At 39.1% G+C, this 17,754-nt stretch overlaps 1 protein-coding gene across 1 annotated transcript in view; it reads left to right on the forward strand.

The window, feature by feature from the left end:
- The window catches only part of EFHC2 (EF-hand domain (C-terminal) containing 2), a gene marked incomplete at its 3' end in the record, with an annotated part of 36,459 nt that overhangs the window by 5,961 nt on the left and 12,744 nt on the right, over nt 1-17,754 (forward strand). The window contains exons 2-4 of the mRNA XM_010185661.1: nt 3,435-3,623; nt 7,961-8,111; nt 15,872-16,095. Of these exons, the coding sequence (XP_010183963.1) occupies nt 3,435-3,623; nt 7,961-8,111; nt 15,872-16,095 (564 nt within the window). The remainder of the gene's footprint in view (nt 1-3,434; nt 3,624-7,960; nt 8,112-15,871; nt 16,096-17,754) is intronic.

Consider the following 17,754-nt stretch of genomic DNA (forward strand, 5'->3'; position numbering starts at 1 on the left):
TTCTTTTAGAAGTAATTTAGTATTACTGTGGAGGTAACATGATGTTCTGTCACTATTTTAGGCTGGATGTGGTCTGTACTCATTAGCTGAAGTTTCCCAAATGTCATTTTTCTTTTTTGTGATCTTCAATTATAATTACTCTTTTTCTTCATCTTTCTTTGTTGTTGTTGGTAGTGGTGGTGGTTTAGGGTTTTTTTGTTTTGGTTTTTTTTTAAAGAAGTAACTATACAGACTTTCAGACAATATTATTTTGCATATGGATTTAGCCCTTCTCCATTCATGGAGATGGGGCTTATAAGTAATTCTATGATTAGGAATCTAAAATAACCTTTCTGTCAAACCCTAAAAAGTTACAAGAATGCCACAAAAGATTCTTAACAGAATTGCAGCTATTGGGCCATGTATTTTTCATATCGAATTGTGAATGATGTTCTGATTTCATCCCTAAATTCTGGAAAATTTCCAGCAGCAGAAAAGCTGGATTACTTTGATGACACTTTACTACACTGTAGCTTGCCAAAACCCAGAAGCCGATGAACAGCAAATGCTTCTAGAGGAAGCTTTGAGGACATGGAAAGCTTTCCTTTGCTCAGGAAAACTGCAACCCTCACTGTGCTTTGATAACTCTGCCTTTAACTCTAACTCATGCTTTGGTAATAGGGCAAAAATAATTAAATACTTGCTGTGCCAAAAAATGGATCTGTTCTGTAGCACCTTCAGTATAAGTCAGATGTTTCTGTCTAGAAATTTCGTTTTTAAAGCTCAGCTTGACTATAGTTATTCCACATTTGAACAGATACATGCAGAAAGCTCCTCCTGTTCTGACTTCTCCCCGGCTCTTTGTCAGCCTACTGAGGAACAAAATTCTTATAAAAAGAAATAGAAGGAGAAAGAGCAGCTCAGTAGCACTCAAAGGAGAGTAGGAAACCACCCCAAATGCAGATGTGTTACAAAGCGGGTGCCTGACATTATCAGTGTCCTTCTGTTCCAGAGTCCCGTACCAGGAGAGCGCCTGTGCTCACTTCTCGAGGGGGGGTGGGTGGGATGACCACATGGAGATATGCTTCTAATGCCTAAATGTCAGTGCTTACACTGCACACTGAAGCATGACATTTTATATCGCAGCTCAAAAAGTGCTTTTATGAAATATTTTATTTTGGGCATTATTTATTCCTGCAAATATGCAGCTCTTTAAAAAATGTTGTTAAATTCCTGGCTTGAGCAATGCTGTGTGGCAGGGTGGCCCATGGGCTAACTAGTCATTACACAAGCATTTCCTTTTATTGATTTTCTCTTTTATTCAGTAACCCTCGTTATTGAGTTATGTGGTTCAGGAATACCTCTTTTTTTTTTTCCCTATTTATTATTCTTTACACTATGAGACTTGCCATGTGCCCTTTTATTCACTCCTTTTCAAAACATTGCTTACCTTTTAAATAACCTTTTTTGAGGAAGTGCTTCCATACTCCATTACAGACACCTGTATGCAAACCTTACCTCATTTTGCAATGACTGTTTCAAAGGGTGCTGGCTAGCCCTGCTTTTGTTAACCTAAGCAAGGTATGGCCATAGATTATTATGGTATTAATAAGTTGCAAAAATAGTGAGTAGTTAATTATTTTTCATACCGTTGTCCTTGCAAAAGGACACAAGTGGTACAAAAAGGATTTTAAGCAAAGGTTAAGCTAAGGTAGCGATTGAGCTGTTTGTGTCAAGGGCAGCTCTCCATCCTGTGTCATCGGATTTAGAGCAGTGCAAGGCAGGTGAACGGCTCAGAGTGTGCTCGCAGTGTGCACTAGCTTGTATATACGCGTGTTGAATGGTATGAGCCATGAGGGTGGTTAGCAGCTTCCTTACTCAAGATCTCTTATATTGGCAGAATGAAATAACTACTTGGTTACTTTCAGATTTTGCTGCTTCAGTGCTCGCACTTGCTCCCAGAACTGCTGTGCTGAGCATGTGTTACTTTATCTTGGAGTGCTTGAACGTTGCCATAATGAAAAGCAATGATCTGTTCCTTTCCTATGTTGTGTTTCTTGGCCATTTTGTTGGTTCCTGATAGTAACATAGAGTTGGCTACACTTTTTGGGGGAGTACTGGTTTAAATATGTATATGCATGTGATAATTAGTGTTGCACAGTCTTCCAAGTGAGAGTCAGTTTTGTCCCTCTGCTGCTTTGCGGATGTACCTACTCCAGTGCTACTGTGCAAATTTTGCTGTCCAGCCTTTTCCTCTAACCAGGGCCTTCTCTGTGCTCACCCATAACATTAGTTCCTCCTCCTTCAGCCTCATCTTCTCTCATGTTCGCCCAGTCCCAGGCCGAGGGAGGGCACAGCTGTGGTGGTCTCCATCTCCCCTCACTGGGTGTGCTGGCGTGCAGTTACCCAGAGACCCTTCTCCACCTTCCCAAAGTTTTTCAAGGATTGGAGAGGGCAAGGAAGGGAGGAATAGCAGAGCTAAAGGAGCTAATGAGTTCAGGACTGCTGCTTATGGGAGGAAGGGTTAGTGGAGCTTTCTGTTGGCTTTTCATATTTCCCTGTCCTCTCGTGTGAAACGGATGTGTGGGGTCATGAGGGGATCGCTGCCCGAGCACTGCTTACACTGGCTGCCTTCATTTGAGGGAACTGGCCAGGAAAGCAGGCAGCTCATTAGGAGGGACGTTCCCATGGGCAGGACTGATACTCATGTAAAGCCAGAGTCTTTTCTGCATCACTTCAAGACTGGCTCCAGCCCCAGCCAAGAAATGTGAGTAGGCAAGATGGGTTTCTTTGCAGTTGGTTGTGCATATTTTTTTAAGCACTTTATCCTTAATTGCCTGGAAAAATAGTAATAATATAAAGAAATAACTACAGAGACCTTCTTTTGGAATAAGCCCAGATGGAATGAATATTCCGTCTTTTGATTTAGATCCAACCTCCCAAAATTCAAGTGTATTCACTAGTACAGAACTATTTATTTTGCACTCGGGGATACAAGTGTAAATAGATCTTTGACATAAGTAATGAGAGCGGACTGTTCTCTGGTTACTCCTGAACCGTTTCCATTTGTCCTCTGGAGATCCATAGAAAAGGCTTTTCCCCTCTACCTTTTTCAACAGTTCTCATAGGTGACTTACTTCTTTCTACCACATGCCTCAATCCTTATTGCAGGGAAGGAGGTGGGGGAAAATGGCTGGTATCATCCTCTCTCTCAGCCTGGGTAAATTACTGCAATATTTTTCCATTTTTGCCTATAAGGCTGGCAAATTGACTACTGAAATATGTCACTTCCCTTGGAGGATTCCAGTTGTTACAGTTTTCTAGACTCTGTGTTAAAAGTAATCATACAGGAACTTTTACAGGATTAATCCCCATTACCTGAATAGTTGTCTCTTGCAGATTTAAAAACAAATACCCAGACTTTTTTTTCTCTTTTTCTTCCAAACTTTTCACAGATAGGGAAAGAAAAGTTCCACAAGTCACAGTACTGCGGTTTTTGCAATAATGTCGCTATGCTGATTGGAGAAGATAAACCTGGAATAGGAGGTGAAGTGTTGCCTGGTCAGAAGCTGAAACCTAAATACAGTGTGTTTCCTGAAGGAATGGGAAGTGATGCTCCTGCTTGGATAGCATTTGACAAGCAGGTACGTAGAAATCTATATCTGTGTGTTTTTTATGAATAGTTACAATATGACAAAGATGGTATAATGGTGAATTCAGTTAGTCTAATACTTCAGGAGATTATTTTGTGCATACAAAAAAAGCTCCTAGATAGACAAAAAGAATGGTAACATCTATTTCCATCATATTGGTATATTGGACAATTAATATAAACATATATAATGCCATAGAGCAACATATTGAAATATTTCTGTATTGGGGTACATCTCCTACAAGATATGATAAAAATAATGGAGTGACTGATATATTTTTTGTTAGTGAAAACGGTGATAGTAAAGGAATTATTTGACAGCCTGGTAAGAATGAATGCAACGTAGGCCCCAGTCGAGGAGAAAATATGCATGGGCACTTGGGAACCATTAACCACAGTGGAGTACTGTGGGCTTGGAATTCACTTATGCCATCATGTTTGCTTGCTCAAAGTCCTGTTGACTTTTGTGTGATCTGTTCATGTGTAATATAGGTAGATTGTGTCCATTATAGACACAGGAATTTAGAAGTATTTTTTTAAATTTTGTAAGAATGTAGTGACACCTTTAAGGTTAGGGTGTTATCAAATAACTGTGATCTGTGATGTTATGAATTTTGTGGCACACTGTCATTACTTTGCATGTTTAAATTTACATTAGATTTTACTTAGCAAAGTTTTATTTCTAAGGCAAAAAGCCTGCAATCAGAGAAGAAAAATGATCCAGAAAAAGAAATGGTTCAGTGTATCACAGAAATGTTGCATGACTAAACGGTTATGGCATTTAAATATTGGAAAGAATGACTAACCTCATAATTTTTTCATCAAAAGAAGAGCTATGCAGGTAATTGCAGTACAATTATGCATTCATCCCTTTGGCAGACCAGAAAATACTACAAGGAAATGTAAGGCTTGAACAGATACACATTACTTCAGTTAGCATTGCTTCAGAAGTCCTTAGTATTGCTCACATAGTTTTCAGAAATGTGCTGAAGTATGAATAGGTCTAATGTGCCAGAGGGTTAAGGTTTCAGCCAGTCCTGCACTTCCTGAATCTGCACCCTTCTTTCAACACGGAGGTGTGCGTTGGCTTCTCAGGGCCATACCTGAGTTAGCAGGACTTGGACCCAAGTTTATGAAATAGAGGGGTCAGGAAGGAGGCAGTGGGCACGTGCCACTGAACTTGGCTGGTGAGATGAGCTGGCCTTTTGACATTCCTTTTCTAATCAGTGTATTCCTCCTTCACAGGGCAATTCAGGATAGGAGTTAGCAGGTTCAGAATTGGCCTCTGGAGGGCTTAATGTGTTTGTATTCATTGCAGACAGTTAAAGGGTACTACCCGACTAATTTAGCTTCCCCAGTTAAGAGCCTAGAATGAAGCTATGTCCTCTGGTGCTGCAGTTTGTGACTCAACTGAATGGACTACTAGAAAAATGGCTTGAGTAGGTGTTTATCTTTTTAAATGTAGTCTGGTTTCTTACAATTTTTCTTTGGTTCCTAACTTTCAGCAGTACCATAGCAGTTGGAGGAAGGATGGGCATAAAATTCATTATTAAGTACATTAAGAGGTTTTTTGCAATTTAATATGCCTAATAGGAAGCAGGTGTAAATTTAATTTCTTCTACGATTAAGTACACATACAAGACCTCCTGAACTTGAAATGGTGCTTATAATTTAACTACCACAGGTGCCAGGGAAACCTTGTGCCAACTTCACAAAATGCCACAGAATTTATTCAATATTTGTTACTTTTGGTTTTTGAACTTAACATTGAATCTTTTAAAGAGTGGATTGGGAACTTTGCACACAGCAGTGTGCTACAGATGAGACATGAGTTAGGAAGTGTTACATTTCAACTATTTTTAAAATTGTCTTTGCTTTAAAATGAAAAGTAAGTCATCATCTTTTCTGTTCCTTCCCCTCCCCACCCTTCCTGAATCATCTGTTTTGATCTGCAGAATTGCAGTTGGCGGATGCATATATGTCAGTCATACACTAGCATGTTGGAAAGGTTATAAAGAGCATAAAGTTTAAGTGCAGAAGAACTTGCACAGACTCCATGAATGGAGTAAACCAGGACATAGGTGTACGCTCAGTGAAAGAAATAAATACAGCATATTTAGCACCTGATTGTCCTTGGAGATCTCTGCACTCAGACTGTTTCTCTTGGCTGGTGTCTCACAAGACAACCGTTCTCAGAAAAGATTGTTGACAAAATTAAGAACAATTAGTAATCAAATAGAGCACTTGAACAATATGTTTGTCAAACGACAATACTCTAGTGGGGCTCGCAGAATAGAGAGAAGAGGGTGCAGCATCTAAGGACATTCCCAGTGGTTGCATGGCTTATCAACAGCTGGGCAAGGAATGCAATTCAGCTCCTTGTCAGCTGAACCCCAGGATGATGTTCAGACTGGGATATAGCGGGGCCACAATAGTACCTTTTAAGCCCCTCGTGCATTCAGGAGATTTACATGAGGCACCTAGTCCTTCCAGAATAGTAGCTGAAGGCCAAGAGAGATACCCTGGTCACCAAAAATGGCACTATACACCGATGTTTAGGCAAATGGAAGGAAGAAGAGATGTTAAAAGATGATAGAGTTGTTTATGTTGGCTCTGTTGTATGTCAGGTGTTTTATTCAGTGTTTTTGTGTTTGATACATGAAACAGTGAAATCCACAGTTAGAAATTACTTGTGGCCAGAATGAGTTTTTATTTATTTTCAACTATTTCATCTATAGGTTGTTCAGAAACTTGCATGTTGTACTACTTAAAGAAACCATAAGTGATAGTGTCTAGATTCTGTTGTGTGAAGGTTTAATGCCATTAGGTTTAAAAGATAACAGTTGTGTCATTTTATTTTAATTTAAATTTTATTTCTCTCATGGTGGCAGGTCAAAGTGCAGGAGAGTCGATGCCCAAAAATATATCTGTCATGTTGTTTGATGCCTGCTGAAAATCAGTGGGATCTTAGCCTTTGAAACAGTTTGTGGAAACAAGAGGTTTTTTCATCTTGCAGTTACCCTGCCTGAGAGGAGCGAGAGTGGCCTGTTGAGAAGTCTGACTGGGACTTGGGGTGACTGTTCTTGTATGCTCCTGAGCAAGTTTCTCTCCCTAGATGTAGAAAAAGAGGTTGTGTTTGTCTATTAGGTTGTTTTAAAATCTCTGTCATTAGGGTTCATGGAAATACTTTGAGGTTCTCAAAAGCACGTGCTCAAGGAAAACAAACTCTTAACTGGTCTGTTGTGTGTCACATAGAGTTCTTGGCTAGCTCACTAGATTTCAAGCATTTTCAAGCCGTGTTCTGCCAGATGCTCATTGAAACAGGGAGAACAGCTAAGTTGTCTCTCTTCCAATGCCTGAGTTTGTCTAATGAATCAAGAATAAAAGTAATTGAATATATTAAATAGAATCATTGCAAAAAATGAAGTATGATTTGGCACTGATTTGACCCAAATTTGGTAAGGGGGCAAGATTGAAACCTTATTTTAATTATTGCCTCCTTCCATGAACTTACTACAGCAAGCATCCTGGTAGGTAATGCACTACCAAGTAGATAGTACTTGTGCATTCCCTTAAAATTGGTCTTGGTGATCAAACACCATAAATGATGCCAGGAAGTGGAAAAATGTGTAATGATTTGCCAAGTTTGAGTTGGGATCTCCAGACATAAAGGTCACTGTAGTAAACCACCTCACCTCTGAAGGTTTTTTCACGTTGCATTGTTGCTATTGCAAGAGACCATGGAGACCAGTTGATGTACTGTCTGAGATTTCCCCACTCAATGAATTGCAGAACCAGATAAGTTTTGAAATGCTAATATTGGACAGCTCTGAATGACTCGTGAAAAATGTCATTTCCCTCTGATAGTCTTCAGTACCACTCATTAGACAGCTTGTCGGACCTACTTAAAAAGAACTCTCCTTTCCACTTACCTCAATGGTAAAGCCATTACTATCATAATGCACTTTATTTTCTGGCAAATTCATTGAATAGAAGTCTAAAATTTGCTTCAGGACCTAGATAGCTCATTGTGCTATCAAAAGTGCTTTGTTCAGAAGATTTTCCAAGCAGCCTGCTGATAGTTTCATATTTGATTTATTTCTTTACTTTAAAATTCCATCTCTGCTTAGATGTTGTGATAATAAAAATGCCAAGCAATTTTAAATTTATGTGATTTAATGTGGTTTTCTATTCTTACATTTCTAAGAAATAAATCTATCTCCTGAAATCCATACATTTAGTTACTTATAATCTATACAGGTTTATTGACATATTTTGTAAAAGCATTGAAGAATTTGCCACTTTATATTTATTTATTGTTTTTAATAGATATTGTCTTTTGATGCCTATTTTGAGGATGAAGTGCCTGACAAGAATCAAGAGCTATATAGAATCAGACATTGTAAAATATACTTCTACCTTGAAGATGATACAATTCAAGTGATTGAACCGCAAGTGAAAAATAGTGGCATACCTCAAGGTATCTGTTTTTAATAACACTCTCTTTTTTTGCCCTTTATATCTTTCTTCAGTACAGTCTTGGTCCATTCTAATGGATACCCAATGTGACTTCTTATAGATAAAATGGGTTGTAAGTGGACAGCTATAATTGTTTCTTACTATGCATCATAATGTGAACTTTTTTATTGTCTTAGTGTCTGCAGATGTAGGTTTTGTAAGACAGAATCCCCTCCCACACTCACACATACCATTTTTTCTCTGATACAGCTGTTTGAAATAGTATGATAGTGGGTCTATTGTCAGTGTCTTGTCACTTCTGCAAAAACGATTTGTGTTCTAGAGCTCCATTCCTGAGCCTGGTTCTCCCATCTGGGCACTGACACTGACAGTAAGTTCTATAGCTGCAGCTTTGCAATTGTTCATTAGCTGCAGCAAAGTCTCTGCCACTGATGGAGGAGAGCACCTTTGGTGCCTCTGGCTGATGGTTCTTTTATGATTAAAGTGCCCTTGGCACTGTAATTTTTCCTTGATGCCTCTAAGTTAAGAAGCTGGCTTGCCTCAGTGTCGTATGACTGCACTTGGGCCAGCCTGAGGACTTTTGGAGAAGCATTTACTGAACCGATTTACTGAAGTATTAGTGGGCTTGGTTTACACAAGAAAATGTGATCTAGCGGTCAACATCCTATTGCAGAAGGGGAACACAGCTGCTGTTTCTTGGTGTTTATGGGCCACTGCCAGAACTAAAAAAGTTTTCAGGGGATATAGTCCAGATAAGCAGGATGTCTTGGGATGACTATCTTGGGATGACCGCGCCTCCCAGTCCCTAAAGATATTTTGTACATTCTAGTGGAGCTTAGCACAGCAATTTTCAAAAATAAGTTAACCGTTTAACTATCGTATTCTTTCCCAAGATGAGCAGATGCTATCAATTTCTGTGTCTACAGAGCAGGATAATATTTAAAGGTGTTACATGCATCATTACTGCTAGGCCTGGGATAAAATTACCTGGGATTCTTTTCTTATACCAGTACTCCAGGCTCTGCTCTCCCTGTGTTGAGTAGTTTTTCTCGTGAGAAATCTTTTTGACTCTTCAGTAGGAAGTTATTTTGAATTCAGAGAAAGCTTGTCCTACTCCTACTTGGGCAAGTGTTTTTTCAAGACCTGAAGAATATCATGTTGGTTCTCTTCTTCTGGGAACGCAGAAGTTACTTACCCTCTCTCTGCACTCATATGTGTGAGCCTGAAGAAATCATTGGGTTTAGGTTTTCCTTGAGTTGTGTGTCATGGGAGTGGGAGTGGCTGTTTCTGGATTTTGTAGCTTAGAACAAATGACCGTTGGCAAAGAAAATACAGTTAACTTGAGAGGCAAAGGTGACATCTTTGAGAGGGAAGGTGGAAGGCAGGTTCATTAGAGCAGGATAAAGCAAAATCAAAGCTTATTCCTTTGAATCTAGCTATAGGAATGAGTAGTTTTCATTGTCTTTGCAGTATGGGTTGTGCAGGCTGCCCTTTCAGGACTGATGTTCCTGGCAGTGTAGTCATGATCCTGGTGAAACAGGAAGGCTACAATTTCCCTGTTTCCCTGGTTGTATCTTATGTTAATGGTTTTGGAGTCACCTTTTGTACTAGATCTAAAATTAAATGAATGGTGTTAAGGGGAAACAAGAATTCTCTGAGTTTTCCATGCAAGGATGTGTTGAGAGCCTCTACGGCTTTGTAGAAGTACTTTATGTGGAATAAATGAGTATACACAATACATTAAACTGATGGATTAAAAATAAATGTTTCAGGATCTCAGAAGTGCAGTTAATCTATTTGCTGGGCTGGGAAGGAAGCCCTGTATATTGATTGTGTTTGGGAAGGAAGAGATACTGTAGATTGAAAGGCCTAAGGACTGTTTCGGGCGTGTTTAGGCTTCACAGTTGATGAGAAGATCTGTGGCCTATACTTCATCATAAACATCTACATAAATATTCTTATTATCCTAAAGTTTAATATGATATAGATGGAAAAAGGTGGTGGAGGTGCCTATCTGAGAATTCTTAACTCACATGCACTTGGGCAGTGACTTCATGCTCCATAACTTAAGTACAATCACATAGTTGTTATGTTGAAGGCACTAAATATTTGTTGTTGAATATATGCAGAAGCAGTATTTCTTAAAAAGAAATACCAAACCATTAACTACTAGTCTTATTCTGTTTTCAGGTAAAATTTGGCCCGTTACCTCTTATATTATTCAAAATCCTTCTCCTGACTGGGAGTTTGTAAGCCTGAGAACAACAAAAGCATAACTGTCTGCATTGTGAAGCTGGTAATCTGAAGTACAAAGGAATGAAAATCTTGCCCATGATCATGCAGAAAAGCTTGTTAACAGGATGAGGAACTGAACTGAAGTTCAGGATCTGAACTATAATGCTGTCCTCTGCACGTCTGCAGAAATACGTTTCAGTTCATTAAAAGGCCAGGGGTTTGTAGAGGAGAGTTGAACTGTAGGAGAGCTTGGGTTCTTGAAAGGCAAACTGCACTGAACAGAAGAGCACAGGTGTGGGGATGTGGGTGAAGAAAGATGTGTGGGAACATCAGGAGCAGGATAGGCTCAGTCTGTGTGGGTAGTTGGAGAGTGACAGTGGCAGGAAAGGGGCTTAGTAAAGGAGGAAGAGCAAAATACTGTGATGGAAAAGGAGGCATTGAACTGTTGAAGGCAGAAGATGGTCGTGACCTTAACTTGAATGTTTACCCTGGCAGAGAAGATGTAAAATAGACAGCTCAAATGACTGTTCTCAGGAGTCTTCTTGCAAAATAGATAGAGCAGTGGTGGGGTAGATCAAAGGCAGGTGGTAGGGTAGATCAAAGGTAGATCTTAGCTTGGCTGGTTAATGCCTTGAGGCCATGGGATTACCAGTGCTTATGCTGTAACCTACAAAGGTTGATGGTATCAATGAGTGTCCCTGGGCATGATGTGATCAGAGAAATGTAGTAGTTTCCCACTGTACTCTCCACTTGTGGCTTTGCAGAAAAAAATTTGTAGAGGCTTATGGACTGCAGAAAGTGAAGGATGCAGCTGTCAATGAAGTTAGAAGAATTTCTAACTTCAATTATGATTTTACAAAACTAAAACAAATCAGCTTTGGGAAAAAAAAAAACCAGAAAATGTGCTTTTACGATTAATCAAAATCTCAGAGTGACACAGTAAATAGTCTGTGGGAAATGTATTTCAGTGACTTTTAAAAAGTGCATTATGGAATTGGCTGCTGTACTTGGGCATCAATTAACTGAAAAAGAAGCTTCCTTTAATTCTGGAAACTACCTCGCCGTAGTTTGTACTTTGGAAAATATTAGAAGCATTAGAAGAAATCTATAAAAACAGAGAAATTCAATGCAAAACACAAAGGAATGCAGAGACCAACCTGAACTTGAGAAACCAGACTCAAAGCAAAAAATACCAGGACAATCACAGTGCACAAAAACTAACTAAAGATAAGGGAGTACAGCGTGAAGAGAAGGACAGTAAACTTGATCACATACCAAACTCCGCTGTGTTCTTCCGGAGCCAAAATGCTAGTTGTTCTTCCCATATAAAAAGAAATTCTCCCATAGAGAGACAGGCTAGATGTGGCGGTGCAAGTGTTTTGTAGATCTCATTCCCAGTTAACAGGACTGTGGCTGGCTGGTACTGTCTTATCAAAAGGTCATTTATGTCCCATGGGGTTGACTGTCTCTTCCAGTGCAACCCAGGCCCGGGAAGCCAAAGCAGAGTGGAGCAGCTGGCTGGTTTCCCCAAGGTCAGCCAGCTGAAGAAGAGAGGGGAGCTGCCTGCTGGCTGGGTTCCCAAGGCCAGCTGGCTGGAGAGGAAAGCACTAGCGGGAAAGTGAAGCTGCAGTCAGCTCCTCCAATATAACCAATTATCTGAGAATTTAAGACCACCTCTGAGGCTTTGAAATAATTGTGATTTTGCCATACTTAAGGGTGGCCAAATCATGACCTTGCTGTGTTCTGAGATGGGTGAATAAGTGAATGTAAGAAGCCCACTTGTTTATTGGAGTGAACTCTTTGTGTTGCAGGAATAGTAGTGGTTGCTGCTTCTCCTTTCTGTGCGAGCAGTCAAAGAGTGTACAAACTCCAAGTGTTACCCATTCCTCTCTTCTCTCTAATGCACTCTTAAGTAGAGCAGAGGGAATCAGAAAGCTGTGCTGAGGAAATTCTTGATAGCACTTTATTTCTTCTGCAGAGCAACATGGCAGCAGAGACCAAATCGTCTGCTGCCCAGCTTCACGAGCTGCCCTATAGTCAAAAAGACCTTTACTATTATTAAGGTCTCCTTAAGCTGCTCCTGTACTTGCCAAATAATCAGAAACCCTGAGAGAAAAGGAGATACGCTACAAATTATGGTGTGGGAACTCTATGCCACCACCAATGTCAGAGAAAAGTAGTACCCCAAATCCCTTTACAGGAGCACAGTAGAGGAGAGCTTTAGCCAGTCCAGATGCAAATATTTAAAATAATGCTTGGTGGTGCGGTAGGGAAGCCTGCTCAGTAAACGGACAGAAGACAAAAGAAACATCAAGAGTAGCCATCAAGCCTGAGCAACCTGAGTGTTGCACTTGCACAGATCCTCCTTTACCTACTTGTAGCAAATTTCTAAAAGTAGAAATGGAAGTATTTTCCAGAAGGAAGGACAATTTTAAAAATGCTGAGACCTAACCTCAGCTGGTCAGGTTTTATTAAATTTCAAATTCAACAATATAAAATGTATCCTCCACACATGTAGATCAGGCACAGTGATACCTAATAAAAGCAAAGGACTGCTACAGATACTATCTTTACAAGACATTTTCCATTAGGAAAGAAGTTCTTATTCCTCAGAACAAAATGGGCATGTGTATTATACTTTGAAAAGTGGTATAAAAACTAGCTGAGGGTTTATTCACTGGTTCTGAGGTGAAAGCACCTCATATTAAAAAATTGCCAACTGTTACATTTTAACTAAGATAATTTGTATAAGATTTGTATTTATGTGGAGGGCTGTTCTGACTTGGCACATTAGCTGTTGATTTTTGTAGGAGTGACCCAAGTCACAAGTCTGATTAGTCAGAATCAGATAACGTATTTTAAAGGATGTGGTTTTCTTAATGGTAAAACAGTACAGTTTTACATCATGTTAAAATGTGCTAATTGCCATGTTTTCTAACTAATATTTCCATAAGGATATATCTTAACTACATACACAAATATGTTTAAGCAGATAGAGGTTCAAATTTATTTTACAGTCAAAGGTTAGTAATCAGAATGTTGGATTTGGTACATAGGAAACATCGGGATGCTGAACGCGTCTTAATTATTTTCATGGGAATGTAAAGTAAATATGTTTTGTTGCTTTATTCCCCTGAAAAATTAAGACTATGTTTTCATTATAGGAGTTGGAATTTAACAAACATCTCTGATAACGTTGTAGCGGAAGGTATTTCACACAGATTAGTCCCTAGGGAAATAAAGTGAACAATAAAGAATTTCCACGGACTAACAGAAATAAGGCCATTCAAACACCAAAAAAAAAAAAATCACAGTGATATCTTTCTCCCTCCTCCTCTGTTTATCTTCATCCCCTCTCTCCCCAGGCCCCTCTTCACCCCCACCTACCCCCCAAACAGAATAGCAATGCTGGAACATCATCAAACAGGACTCAGTGGGAAACACTACCAGATGCACAGCTGAAGGGCGCTGGAAAGAAATGCAGCTCTGTAGTGAGAGATAATGAGATAGACCTTTTAGATAATTGTGTCTAATAAACTGTTATTGTAGTGGTAGGTGAGTACTAGAACTATTTTTAGTTTTGAAATTTTTCTGTGTTTACTGTAGTTGTCTTACAGTCGCACTTTTATAATGACTGTAATTTTAAAGTCGTTGGGAACCGATGGTGGCAAGGACTTACTATAATAGTACGGGTTGGCGGTTCCTGGCTGATCTTAGCCAGTGGGTATCCGCATTCTGGAGCTGGTGTTACAGACGTGTCTGGGTTGGTAAGCACAGCAAAGAGCCTGGAGTTGAATAGTGGACCATCTTTTTATTCTCTGCAGGGTATTATTTTCACTCAACTGTATTTAGGTATTGATGTGGCACAGCTTTCACTGTTGTCCTTTCTGTTCTCTCATAATGTTTAAAAAAAGGAGTTTAGTCCCAGCTATGCTGATCTGCTGTTCTTTGTGAACTCTAACTTCAATCAGAATAAATCATAGCTTGTCATATGTGCAGCTGCATACTTTTCTTTAAAGTATGTGTTACATATTTGTTTAACCTACTGAGACTCTAGCTTATGAGTTGTTTCTAAAGTACTTGCAGTATCACAAAATCGTTGAGGTTGGAAGGGGTATCTGAAGATTGTCTAGTCCAACCTCCCAGCTCAAAGCAGGATCAGCTACAGCCAGATGCCCAGGGCTAGGTCCAGTTGGGTTTTAAATATCTCCAAGAATGGAGTCTCCATAACCTTTTTGAGCAACCTATCCCAGTGCTTGATCAGCCTCACAGTGAAAAAGTGTTTTCTTGTGTTCAGACGGAATTTTGTGTCTTGTAACTGTGCCCATTGCCTCTTGTCTTGCCAGTGGGCACCACAGAGAAGAGCCTGGCTCCATCTTCTTCATTCCCTCCCATCAGATATTTTTAAACATTGATAAGTTTCACCCCCCAGCCTTGTCTGTTCCAGGCTGAACAGACCCAGCTCCCTCAACCTTTCCTCATATGAGAGCTGCTCCAGTCTCTTAATCATCAGCAGTGAGTACTTTTGAAGTATTACCCAATTCATCAGTGTATTTGTGAGTTGTCAGCTTGTCACGGCTGATAGACCAATAGCAGATTCCTTCTCTTTTATTGTGGTAAATGTAAACAAATACAGTTCTCTCAGAATAACAGTCCTTTCATTTAAAGACTAGCAATAAGAAAATGTGTGTACTTACTTTAAGAAAGTTAAAATGTCTCTCTTCTCTTCCCCTCCTCCTTCCTTCCCCCTTTTTTTTTTCTTTTGGATAGTGTTCCTGTTAGACTATGGGTTATGAGTTCCTGGCTCTGTATTTTTGCAATATATTCTTTACTGCAACCCAGCAGGCAGCCCAACTCCCCTCTGTTGTCTCTACTTTCAGTGTGCTCCTTAAGGAAGCTCAGTTGAAAATGCCTGTGTCCATACTTCATAAGTCACACTTTTTTCCTTGGTAGGACAGGTTTTTTCTCTAATTTTAGTTACATATGGCTCTCCTCACCTTGAAGAGCATACACACAAATCTTGTCTATCGCATACATCCCTGCCACCTGTTTTTTGCATAACTTTTTCTGTGTGTTTTTTTTTTAAGTAAGAAAAGTTAATGATACTAATGAGTACTGGAGACTGGTGTTGCTTTTCAGAAAAAGTGAAAAAGACATCTTTCTTCTTAATGAGAGCACTGTCCTTGCTATTTTCATTGAAAAAATTCTAACCTTTTACATTTGCACTAACAAGTATGGATTTATTCCGGTGGCTTCCTGTTTGCTCCAGAAAGTGATAAATTTCTGCATTCGCTTCAGTCAAATACTAGAACTTGAGGTTCTAGAAGATGATCAGTGTAAAGTATTACTGTTAATAAAAAGGATTCTCTTACCTCACAGTTCTTATGCTGAGTGAGGGATAGTTTTGTTTGTCCCACATGGCTTCATCTGTTCTGGTCGTATAAGCATAGAAAATTAGCAGGTCTGTGAACTGATCCTTAGAGCAGAGGATTTTCACTCTATTAATTTATTCTGATTCTTTTACAGGAACTATTGTTCGACGGCATCGGATTCCACTTCCACCTCCTCATGAAGATCAGTTCTATACTATAGATAATTTCAATATCAATATTGAAGTAAACTTTTATGCCCGAAGATACAAGATTATAGATTGTGACCTGTTTACAAAAAAATTCCTGAGGAAGATGGGAGTGAGATTAAATACTCCCACAAGTCTTCCAGATGACCCATACACCAAAGAGCGTCAAAAGGTCAGATGAAGCAGTAATAGTGAAAAATTGATTTTAATAAAAGTGCTATTTATAGTATGCATTATATAAAATATTTCTCTAATATCAAATAGAAGGTATATAGAGGTAGCTATTTCAACATAACTGCAAGAGAAAACTTTCTTTTAAAAATGTTAATATATGTTTTGTTGTACTAACATAGTGAAGTCCCAAATATAACTGTTTTTCTCCTGATGTGTTCACACACCTTTTGAAACACAACAAAATAACTGGCAAAAATAAAATAATCTTTCCATATTAAACTGAAAAGAAAAATATGGAGCTATTGTGTGTTCTACCTATGATTTCGCTTGAGCTAATTTAATGATAATAAACACTTTTAAAGTGTTTAAAGCAAGATCTAATTGGCATTGTGGTTCAAGCACTTTCATGGCTTCTGTGAGTGGCTCACTCACATTGTCTATTCGTATGTTATCTATCATCTCTATCTGATGTTATTAAAAGCTCTTTGCATGTGTAAAGCAAATTCTTCTGCCACACAGAACCCAGCACTCTGCAGTTTTAAGACTTGTGAGGTTTTATTTGAATGCAGTTCTCTTTTTTATGAATGTATGGGAACACATACATGCCTACTCCAAGAATCTGACTCGCAGCTCCTAGATGCTATGTATGTTCCTCTCTTCAGGATTTGGGGTCTGTTCTGTGGGAATAGTAGTAGGAGTGATGTTTTCTGTAGGGAATAATGATGGTTTCTTTCACTTCTGTTTTTCTTGATTAGTACGAGTGAGGTGGCACTGTATTTTTCTCTTGACCTGACTCTTAGGACTGTTGACCCCTGATATGCAGCCAGTTGTGATAGATCCAGCATAATAATCTGAAAGCAACAAATACTACATGTATCTGTTGCTTTCAATTTAATCCTCCTATTGAGAAAATTGCTGCAGCTCTCAGCAGCAAAAATGGAAAATGATTATGACTGAGATGTGTAGGACCATTTGCATGTCTTTGAGGTACTCTGAGGTGGATGTGTTGGTTTCACTTCATTCATACCTTTAGGCTTTTTGCAGTTCCACAGTCAAAAGTAGAATTTGTAACATGGCTCCTGGTTCTGTGTAGTGGTGTCTTGGGCTGGCCATCCTCGGATTGGATCATCATCCTGGGATCCGGTTTAATGCAGCAACCATGACTGTAGATAGCATCTTGTCATAGATCACATCAACTGTAATATATTTGTAGTTGGAGATTTGCTATTTCTTTTCAGACCTATGGCTGTACATTGAGAGAAGAACATATATAGCCAGTACCAGCCAACTGTATGGCATGAATCAAAAGTTAATTAACTGTGTTTTGAAGCTAAAAGAAAGAAAACGCTGCAGGGAAAAGAAGAAATTAATTCTTTATACCATATCATCTAGAAAAAATAATTTTCAAGGAAGTAAATCAGGAAGGGTGATGCTATTTGGAGTTGTAGTAATCTGATTACCATGGGCAATTTGTTGAAAATGTGAGCTGTTCTATAAATAATTTAACAATTCTCTGATCTGAAGGACCTTATTGCAAGAAAAACAAGGATCAAAACCAATTTTTCATCTATTTTCTGAGGTTACAGCAACCCTGTAAATAGTTCTTTGGTAATGGCATAAATAGTGTTCCATATATTGTAATTGCGTGATGTTATTT

This window comes from Mesitornis unicolor, unplaced genomic scaffold, assembly GCF_000695765.1.
Source record: "Mesitornis unicolor isolate BGI_N332 unplaced genomic scaffold, ASM69576v1 scaffold14350, whole genome shotgun sequence".
Lineage (NCBI taxonomy): Eukaryota > Metazoa > Chordata > Aves > Mesitornithiformes > Mesitornithidae > Mesitornis > Mesitornis unicolor.